Consider the following 10,835-nt stretch of genomic DNA (forward strand, 5'->3'; position numbering starts at 1 on the left):
ACAGGAAACGGTGGAACGGCGCTCCTCTCAACACATGGAGGAAAGGAAGCCTTGGCAGGAATTTGTCGACGCTAACTTTGATAAAGTCGTCATGAAGAAAAAGAATTATGAACTCAAAAAGCCTGGCTCAGGAGGTTAAAGGTCATGCTCACACTACAAGATATGATAAAGGGACTTCATGTCAACAACAGAGGGTTCAATTTGTGATATTAATGCTTTTAATGACTTTGGGTGAAGAAACGTCTGAAGAGACGAGGAGGTCAGATCCACCCTGAAACATTAGGTCAAAATCATTAGTGCATCTGGCGTCCACCTGCACACCTGTACAGGTTGCATCTTGCCTCCAGTTGCCATGCCGACTGTCCTAACTTCTCTGTCGTTGTGAGAGTTGACATCGAGTATGGAACAATCGATGGGACTTACAAATCCTGCAGTCCAAAGAATTATCTGTTTAAATCTTTTTTTTTCTAATTCAAAATCAAATGTCAATCATCAATCTGTCAAACCCATTCTGAAGCCCCACCCCTCTAATCACCTTACAGCCAATGGGAAGGCTAACTGTGTGGGTTTCTAGACTCTGATTGGCCGCTGTTGATTGGCTGCCTACGGGACAGAGAGAGAGAGAGAGAGAGAGAGAGAGAGAGAGAGAGAGAGAGAGAGAGAGAGAGAGAGAGAGAGATTGACTAATCATTCTGAGCCGGTTACTATCAGAGAGAGAGAGAGATCATTCAGTCGGAGAGGCGGGAACAGAGAGAGGCAGACGGATCGAAACTCTTTAAAGAAATAAGAAACAAAACACAAGATTCAAAATCAGACCGAGAAAGTGACTCATCTTTTTCTTCTTCTTTGGTGTTTGCTCTCCATGGCAGGCTCCTCCACCACCCCTCTGTGCCGGACCTCCACCCCTCCCACCGACCCGCTCTTTCACTCAGACCCGCCTTACAGTGCTCCCAACCTGGCCGGCTCCCCGCGCCTCCCCGCAGCGCACGTGTCCGGAGCGTTCCTGAGCGGCAGAGTCCCGCTCGCTGTGAACGGGACGAGCGGCGGCGGAGCGGCAGCCGCGCGCACCGAGTGTCAGATGGTAGAGGTCCACGGTGTGAAGGTGGCGTCATTCACAGTCAGCGGCGTGGAGCTCATCTGCCTTCCTCAGGTGTTCGAGCTGTTCCTGAAGCACCTGGTGGGCGGCCTGCACACCGTGTACACCAAGCTGAAGCGGCTCGACATCTGCCCGGTGGTCTGCACCGTGGAGCAGGTGCGCGTGCTGCGCGGGCTCGGAGCCATCCAGCCCGGAGTGAACCGCTGCAAGCTGATCACCAGGGCCGACTTCGAGACGCTGTACCGGGACTGCACCAACGCCAGGTGAGGGGGGCACACCGGGGCGCGTGCACTTATAGGGTTTAGTTTAAATGTTATACATTATCACGCTATTTAATATTATTTATTAGTTTATAGATTATAACTTTTTAAAATCGTTTTATTTTTAAAAAAAATCTGAGAATAAGACTGTAAACACTTTTTGATTAATGGATGTATTATAAATAAAGTCATATGAAGTTCATTATGATTTAATGAAACATGATTATCAGGACTGTGATTTAAATTAAATGTATTTTAAATAACAAAATGAACTTTTAAATATGTAAGCATGTAATGCTTAATAATCATATTTTTACATGTCTTAATCTGTTTGTCTTGTGACGAAGACAAACGGTGAAGAAGAAGATTTGTGATTACAGATGTTTCAGTCTGATTATAGTTTATAGATCTTCACTGACACATTAAACTGTTTATGTGTGTGTTTACACTGTGTGTGTGTGTGTGTTTACACTGTGTGTGTGTGTGTGTGTGTGTGTGTGTGTTTACACTGTGTGTGTGTGTGTGTGTGTTTACACTGTGTGTGTGTGTGTTTACACTGTGTGTGTGTGTGTTTACACTGTGTGTGTTTACACTGTGTGTGTGTGTGTTTACACTGTGTGTGTGTGTGTTTACACTGTGTGTGTTTACACTGTGTGTGTTTACACTGTGTGTGTGTGTGTTTACACTGTGTGTGTGTTTACACTGTGTGTGTGTGTGTTTACACTGTGTGTGTGTTTTTACACTGTGTGTGTGTGTGTTTACACTGTGTGTGTGTTTTTACACTGTGTGTGTTTACACTGTGTGTGTGTGTGTGTTTACACTGTGTGTGTGTGTGTGTTTACACTGTGTGTGTGTGTGTGTTTACACTGTGTGTGTGTGTGTGTGTGTGTGTTTACACTGTGTGTGTGTGTGTGTGTGTTTTTACACTGTGTGTGTGTTTACACTGTGTGTGTTTACAGTGTGTGTGTGTTTACACTGTGTGTGTGTGTGTGTTTACACTGTGTGTGTGTGTGTTTACAGTGTGTGTGTTTTTACACTGTGTGTGTGTGTTTACACTGTGTGTGTGTGTGTTTACACTGTGTGTGTGTGTGTTTACACTGTGTGTGTGTTTACACTGTGTGTGTGTGTTTACACTGTGTGTGTGTGTGTTTACACTGTGTGTGTGTGTTTACACTGTGTGTGTGTGTTTACACTGTGTGTGTGTTTACACTGTGTGTGTGTGTGTGTGTTTACACTGTGTGTGTGTGTGTGTTTACAGTGTGTGTGTGTGTGTGTTTACACTGTGTGTGTTTTTACACTGTGTGTTTACACTGTGTGTGTGTGTTTACACTGTGTGTGTGTGTGTTTACACTGTGTGTGTGTGTGTTTACACTGTGTGTGTGTTTTTACACTGTGTGTGTGTGTGTGTGTTTTTACACTGTGTGTGTGTGTTTACACTGTGTGTGTGTTTACACTGTGTGTGTGTGTGTGTTTACACTGTGTGTGTGTGTGTGTGTGTGTTTTTACACTGTGTGTGTGTTTACACTGTGTGTGTGTTTACACTGTGTGTGTGTGTGTGTGTTTACACTGTGTGTGTGTGTGTGTGTTTACACTGTGTGTGTGTGTGTGTGTTTACACTGTGTGTGTGTGTTTACACTGTGTGTGTGTGTGTGTTTACACTGTGTGTGTGTGTGTGTGTGTGTTTACACTGTGTGTGTGTGTGTGTGTGTGTTTACACTGTGTGTGTGTGTGTGTTTACACTGTGTGTGTGTGTGTGTTTACACTGTGTGTGTGTGTGTGTGTGTTTACACTGTGTGTGTGTTTACAGTGTGTGTGTTTATGTGTGTGTGTGTGTGTGTGTTTACAGTGTGTGTGTTTATGTGTGTGTGTGTGTGTGTGTGTGTGTTTACAGTGTGTGTGTTTATGTGTGTGTGTGTGTGTGTGTGTTTACACTGTGTGCTTTAATGTGAACAGACAGTTTGTGTAAATCACCTTTAAGCTCTGATCTGTTTTATAACACTGATAGCTGTGTGTGTGTGTGTGTGTGTGTGTGTGTGTGTGTGTGTGTGTGTGTGTGTGTGTGTGTGTGTGTGTGTGTTTTTACTCCCATTGGTCCATTAAATAAAAACAAAGTAAAGTTCAAATGTTACGTAAAGGTATAAACAGTAATACTGAACCAATCAGAGAGCAGCTCTCAGGTACATCAATGAAACATTACGGCTGAAATCAACGTCACGCAGCACGGTGATGTCATCAGACGATGATGTGCACACACACACACACACACACACACACACACACACACACACACACACACACACACACACACACACCTGGGTTATTATTAACAACAGCTTTAACTCTCATCACTCTCAGATGGAGGTTCTACCTGGCTGTGTAGTTCAGTGTGTGTCATATAAAGGACATTTTGTCCCAATTTAATTAGGTGTGGAATCCCCCCCCCCCCCCCCCCCCCCCCCCCCCCCCCCAGACACACACACACACACACACACACACACACACACACACTAAATGAAATTCCTCTGTAATGTGTGTGTGTGTGTCTTTGGGCAAGTTGTCTCAGATCTGTCAATCAAACGTTGACCTGTGTATGACCCTGAGAGCGTGTCCCAGAAGCGTGCGAGGCGAGCGAACGTCAGAGCCGGCTCCTTCTTTTGTTTCCTGTTGGAGTAGCTGCCCATGAGCAAAGCGATGCAGCGCGCCGTTTTTACCTCAACGCGCCGTTTCTAGTTTCCTCTCTGTCGCTCGTGTAGAACAAGGAAGGAGGCTCTACAAGCATCAGCACTCGCTCTCCTCCCTCAGCAGAGCGAAGTGGAGATAATGGTGCATTTATAATATCCACATCATGACTGAAACGTTGACCTTTGACCTTTGACCTCTGTCAAAACTGGAGAAAAATGAAATTTAGTTCACCACGAGTCGTTTAATAACGACAGTGAGTCCACAGCTTTTCAATACAAAGCACCACACTTCACTTTGTCCACCTTCAAAATAAAAACACCACACTTCTGTTTGTCCACCTTCAAAATAAAAGCACCACACTTTACTTTGTCAACCGTCAAAATAAAAGCACCCAACTTCACTTTGTCCACCTTCAAAGTAAAAGCACCAAACTTCTGTTTGCCAACCTTCCAAATAAAGTCTTAAAATAAAGTCAAATATATTTGATCAGATTTTAAAATAAAACTTTAGTTTCATGTTTTTGCGGCCTGCAGGTTAATTAAAAAAAATACTTTTTTTGTTTCCAGTTCTCGCCCTGGTCGGCCTCCGAAGAGGACGCTGGGCGTGGCAACAATGGCTGACGGCTCCAGACTCCTTCCACATGGTCTGATAAGCCCCGCCCTGCTGTCACAAACAGGTGAGTGGAAGATAAAGAACGTTTTGTTAAAGGGAGCGTCCGTCAACTCAGTTTGAATAAACAACATCCTGTCTCGAGAAATATATTTAATTATTTTATGATATTTATACTCAGACACCTGCAGGTACCAGTCAGTCTGACCCAGTGTGTGTGTGTGTGTGTGTGTGTGTGTGATTAGAGCTAAAATTAGCATGCTTAATTAGCAGATGTCAAAATGACTGACAGATTGAGTCTGACCTGAAGCAGTGTGTGTGTGTGTGTGTGTGTGTGTGTGTGTCTTTAATCATCTGTAGAGTAAAGCAGATTAAGATGATTATATGAATGTGGCTGTTGGTGTTTGTCAGTTGGTTCCTCGTGTTGACAGTAAAACTGCTGTTTAGATGCACAGTATGTTCGTTTCTGTCCATTATTAAAGGGATATTTCACCTATTTTCATGAAGCTTTGCATCTTTGGAAACCTGGTCGGTCATCTCGCCCTCATTTCACCCTGAGACGAGAAAGCTCTGTATTTCTTTTCTGATCAGGAGCTTTTGATTTTTGAGTCATTTGAGGCTGTCTGTCTTTTCTTGATCAAGAAGACAACAACATCAAAAGTTATTTCTGCTACATATATGACCCAAAATCCACACAGATCAGTGTTTTAACAAGTGAAGTATCCTTTTAAGTAGAAAGCGCTGCTGACAAGGAGGAGACGAGCAGCAAACATGGACAGAAAGAAATCCTCAGGGCACGACAGGACGTGAAAGGGTTTAGGTTCATCCAGGAGCTGCAGCGCTGAAACGACAGCGTCGAGGACATCACACACATTCTGCTGCTGTTTGAGTCACACCTGGTTCTACTCAAACCGTCTGAAATATCTTTACAAGCGCGAGCTCTCTCTCTGACGTCCCGGTAGGTCTTCAAACTAGAGCTCAGGAAAGTGGGCCATCGTTTCTTGAAACTTTGATCTACCCGTCTAATGGACGCGTGACGGCGCCCAAACTTAAAAATGGCTGCTCAGCGCCCATCGCGTCCTATCGGAGGAGTGTTTCAGGCTGTGATTGGACCTTCCCCAGAGTGATGATGATGATGATGAACAGAGACGTTCCGCTGCTCACACAAAGAAGGAACACTGAACCTCTCAGACTGAGTGCTTAATGAAAGCAACACACACACACGCAGACACACACACACACACACACACACACACACACACGCAGACACACACACACACACACACACACACACACACACACACACACACACACACACACACACTCACTAAAACTGAAACAAACCCTGCTTTTTATTAAAAAATGCTCAAACTGCCACATTTGGTGACCGAGGTCAGAGACGGAGAGATCAAACAGGGAAAATGATTAACTCCACACACACACACACACACACACACACACACACACAGTTAATTAAATGTGGTAAAGGTTGGGTTAAAGAGAGGATAATGCCTCGTTGTCCTGTAAGACTCGAGCTCTCTACACACATGCCAGACGGTAAAAAACCTGAAGGTGAAACAACGGTTTGTGTTCGTAGACAGAAAGAGAGAAAGCTCCTCCTGAAAAGGAAGCAGCAGCTCAGTGCACAGCCTCCTTCAGATGAAAGGTTATTATCAAACAGGAAGCAGCAGCTCAGTGCACAGCCTCCTTCAGATGAAAGCCTATCATCAAACAGGAAGCAGCAGCTCAGTGTACAGCCTCCTTCAGATTAAAGCCTATCATCAAACAGGAAGCAGCAGCTCAGTGCACAGCCTCCTTCAGGTTAAAGGTTATCATCAAACAGGAAGCAGCAGCTCAGTGCACAGCCTCCTTCAGATTAAAGCCTATCATCAAACAGGAAGCAGCAGCTCAGTGTACAGCCTCCTTCAGATTAAAGCCTATCATCAAACAGGAAGCAGCAGCTCAGTGCACAGCCTCCTTCAGATTAAAGCCTATCATCAAACAGGAAGCAGCAGCTCAGTGCACAGCCTCCTTCAGGTTAAAGCTTATCATCAAACAGGAAGCAGCAGCTCAGTGCACAGCCTCCTTCAGGTTAAAGCTTATCATAAACAGGAAGCTTGGTGTATGAGATGAAGTGTGACTCTTACAGGAAGGTTGGAAGCTCGTCTAAAGTGATGAATGAGTTTCTTCACTCTGAGCACACAGCAAACTGTTTCCTGTGTGACAGGAAATGAGAAGAATCCATCAAAGTGACGTGTGTGTTTACAGCTCAGTGTGTCCTGTTTCTCACCTCACTGAGCTCTCTAACTCGCGCACTCACACACTGAGATTAATAATTCATTGTGACAACCTCCGAGTAATGTCGCTTTGTAGGCTGATGACTTGAAGTCCACTTACCACTGACCATATTTGGACAAGAGGGTGGAGCTGAAGCGAAGTGGAGGATTTGATGGACATCAAATTAATCAGTTCGCTTTTGTGCCCCCTGCTGGACATTAGAGAGAATACAGGTTAAAGACAGTTTTGCTTTCACTTTGGTGGTGTCCATGTCTTCTATACAGCTTGATGTTTAATTAACACCACAGTCATCGTTTAAATAATTTAAATCTGAATCTATAACTGAACTGATATGATTATGTTTGTTCTATGAGTCACGTCGTTTTCACTGATTCTTACTGGTGACAGAAAGAGTTGTGTTGTCTCCTATAGTACTTTTTTAATGGTAGTCAGGAGGTGTTGAACTTTGCCCTGATAATCCCAGGATTTACAGAAAAGTCTGGTTTAATTATTGTCACTACACAGCAGTATTTTCTCTCGAGTTTCCTTCTGAACTTTGTTTCTAGAAGACGATATAAAAAAACAAGTTATTTTGTATTTGAAATGTTAATTACAAACCTAATCAAGAAATAATATATAACGTTCATTCAGTGAGTAATGTTTTATTCTGATAGTGTGATATCTAACTTCCTGCCAGGCTGGATTTAAAAATAGTTAAAATACAGCAGCACTTTCTGAAAGAGTAACAAAATTATAGCGCGTGTTAGAAGAAATGACTCTGAGTCATAAACTGATCTAAAGTCAGCCTCCGTCTCCAGACGCTCAGCGCTTCACTTTCAGGAGCTCAAACATCAAAACATCAAAATCTGCTGCAGGGAAAAAAAAGAACAAAAAAAATCTTTGTTTTTGTTCAGCCAGCCCTAGAGTACCTGCCTGCTCGTTAGCTCCACTCCCTCGTTAACACTGATTTAATTAATTAATTAGAGGAGTCGATTAATTAGGTCAGTGGCTGCAGGGAGAGCGAGATGGTGGAGAGACAGCCACAGTCACAGGAGACACTCGGACTGCAGAGGGATTAATTTTTAATCAATCAGCAAAACATGAAGTCTGAAACATGTGCAACACTAACCTTTATGTGAAGTCTGAATCATGTGCAACACCAACCTTCATGTGAAATCTGAAACATGTGCAACACTAACCTTTATGTGAAGTCTGAAACATGTGCAACACTAACCTTCATGTGAAGTCTGAAACATGTGCAACACTAACCTTCATGTGAAGTCTGAAACATGTGCAACACTAACCTTCATGTGAAGTCTGAAACATGTGCAACACAAACCTTCATGTGAAGCCTGAAACATGTGCAACACCAACCTTCATGTGAAGTCTGAAACATGTGCAACACTAACCTTCATGTGAAGTCTGAAACATGTGCAACACAAACCTTCATGTGAAGTCTGAAACATGTGCAACACCAACCTTCATGTGAAGTCTGAAACATGTGCAACACTAACCTTCATGTGAAGTCTGAAACATGTGCAACACAAACGTTCATGTGAAGCCTGAAACATGTGCAACACTAACCTTCATGTGAAGTCTGAAACATGTGCAACACAAACCGTTCATGTGAAGCCTGAAACATGTGCAACACTAACCTTCATGTGAAGTCTGAAACATGTGCAACACTAACCTTCATGTGAAGTCTGAAACATGTGCAACACTAACCTTCATGTGAAGTCTGAAACATGTGCAACACTAACCTTCATGTGAAGTCTGAAACATGTGCAACACTAACCTTCATGTGAAGTCTGAAACATGTGCAACACTAAACCTTCATGAAGTCTGAAACATGTGCAACACTAACCTTCATGAGAAGTCTGAAACATGTGCAACACTAACCTTCATGAGAAGTCTGAAACATGTGCAACACTAACCTTCATGAGAAGTCTGAAACATGTGCAACACTAACCTTCATGAGAAGTCTGAAACATGTGCAACACTAACCTTCATGAGAAGTCTGAAACATGTGCAACACTAACCTTCATGTGAAGTCTGAATCATGTGCAACACTAACCTTCATGTGAACAGGTGACCCATTGGTGTCTCACCTGTGGACTCAACTGTGTCCAGTTTATTGATGTGTCTTCTCTCTGCAGGTCTGACGGCGATGGCTGACGCTCTGAAGCTGCAGAAAGTGAGGATGATGATGGGTTTCCATGGCAACAGCGATCAGCAGCGACATCCCAACAGGATGGAGTCGGAGAACGACGACACGCGTAAGTTGTGACATCATCAGCATTGAGTTAACATGAAAGAACAGGAAGTACTAAGAGACGAATTCCCCCTCCTCCCCTTCAAAGTAGGAGGCAGTGAAGCATCATGGGAGAAAGAGCATCACCTCCTCTCTCCTCCTCCGTCTTCGGCGCCGCCGCCTTCTGATTCAGCGTCTCTTCACCTCAACACTTTGCAGCAACACACCGCGCTATTCGCCAACCGTGAGTTTCATCTTTCTCGCTGCAATTCTGCTAGATTAGCAGCCTAGCATCTCACTATTTATTACTACTCTCTGACTCCGCCTCCTCAGGTCTGTCGGACCTTCCTTTTATGGTCATGCCCCACCACCTCCTCCCTGTTGGCCTGCCCCCTGCCAGTGTTGCCATGGCGATGAACCAAATGAGCCAGCTGAGTGGTTTTGCAAACATGGCCACCTTGTCACAGATACACAGAGACGAGAGCAAATTGACTGTAAGCTAACACGGCTACTGCTAATTCTAGCTAACATTAAGAATGCTTAAGAAATCATTGAGATCCTTTGAAAATAATAACTTTTGTCTGATGACTATTGACTATTAGAGCTAACTGTGCCATTACTAACTGAGCTGTTGATAGTGCTAATGCTAAATATATCATTTCTGCTAAAGTCATAGACACTTTGGATTAAACCAAAGCATTGGTGAGGCAAGGCTAACTTATGCTAACAAAGCTAATGCCTTAATAACATTTGTGCTTCTTATTAAAATTACAAATAGTGCTAATGCTAACCTGCAGACTCTTGTTCAGGATACTCCCCCAGGAAGCCCCTCCCCATGCCCCTCCCCCAGTGATGACGAGCTCAACCTCCAGGAAGCAGCCAGCCAATCACCCTCTAGAGCATCTTCATCCTCCTCATCATCACCTCTTCCTGCAGCGCACACACCGGAGCTAGGTTAGCACACACACACTCACAGATACACACGCTCTTTATTGTCTAAATACGATTATTAAATAAACACATTTCTTTAATTTAAACTGGCTAAATCTAGTTGCATCACTGTGATTGGCTGAGGGTGGTGACGTCATCACTTTTGAAATCAAAATGTCGAGAATTAAACAACTGTTCGGGCTGTCAAAGGATTTCTTTATTTAATCACATTTTCATTGCATGTTTGACATAAATAATTCAGGTGTGTTTTTATACCTCTGATGAATCGAAGTAACGGGTGTGCTGTTGTTGTGACAGACGGCGAGCCTGCAGAGAACAACACGGTGTTGAAAGAAAAAGGTAAACGTGCTAATGAACAGATGGTCCCAGAAACAGAAACATGTCTGCAGGCGCTCGGACTCCTCTCCGTCTCATAACTTATTCATTCACTCTCTGCGAGCGTCTCCCCGTCTTCCTCATGTGAACACTTCAGCTCACCGATCATCAAGTTTAAGAAATATGAGATCAGAGGAGGAGATCAGTGTGCGCCGAGTTTAACTGTCATCAAATGAAAGCTGTTTGTAACCACGGCAACACACTCAATGTTAGATCCTTCAGAGTTTTTAATAATCAAGAAGAGCAGGAAACTTCTGCACACCGCCTGAACGTGTCTGTACAGATTTAGACAGCGTGCAGGATACACACACACACACACACACACACACACACA

The 10,835-nt window shown here is 43.7% G+C and overlaps 1 protein-coding gene across 2 annotated transcripts; it reads left to right on the forward strand.

The window, feature by feature from the left end:
- Window positions 1–706: 706 nt before the first annotated feature.
- On the forward strand, window positions 707–10,643 carry dacha (dachshund a). Of its 2 annotated transcripts, none has more exons than XM_079356443.1 (7): window positions 707–1,359; window positions 4,605–4,714; window positions 9,081–9,200; window positions 9,285–9,419; window positions 9,509–9,669; window positions 9,985–10,129; window positions 10,424–10,643. In XM_079356443.1, the coding sequence occupies exons 1-7, from the start codon at window positions 863–865 to the stop codon at window positions 10,540–10,542; spliced, it is 1,287 nt and encodes a 428-aa protein (XP_079212569.1). In that variant the 5' UTR covers window positions 707–862; the 3' UTR covers window positions 10,543–10,643. The 2 variants fall into 2 exon arrangements, with proteins under 2 accessions (XP_079212569.1, XP_079212570.1); XM_079356444.1 differs by having other exon boundaries at window positions 9,288–9,419.
- The last annotated feature ends 192 nt before the right edge of the window (window positions 10,644–10,835 follow it).

This window comes from Symphodus melops (assembly GCF_947650265.1).
Source record: "Symphodus melops genome assembly, chromosome: 11".
In the NCBI taxonomy this organism is placed as follows: Eukaryota; Metazoa; Chordata; class Actinopteri; order Labriformes; family Labridae; genus Symphodus; species Symphodus melops.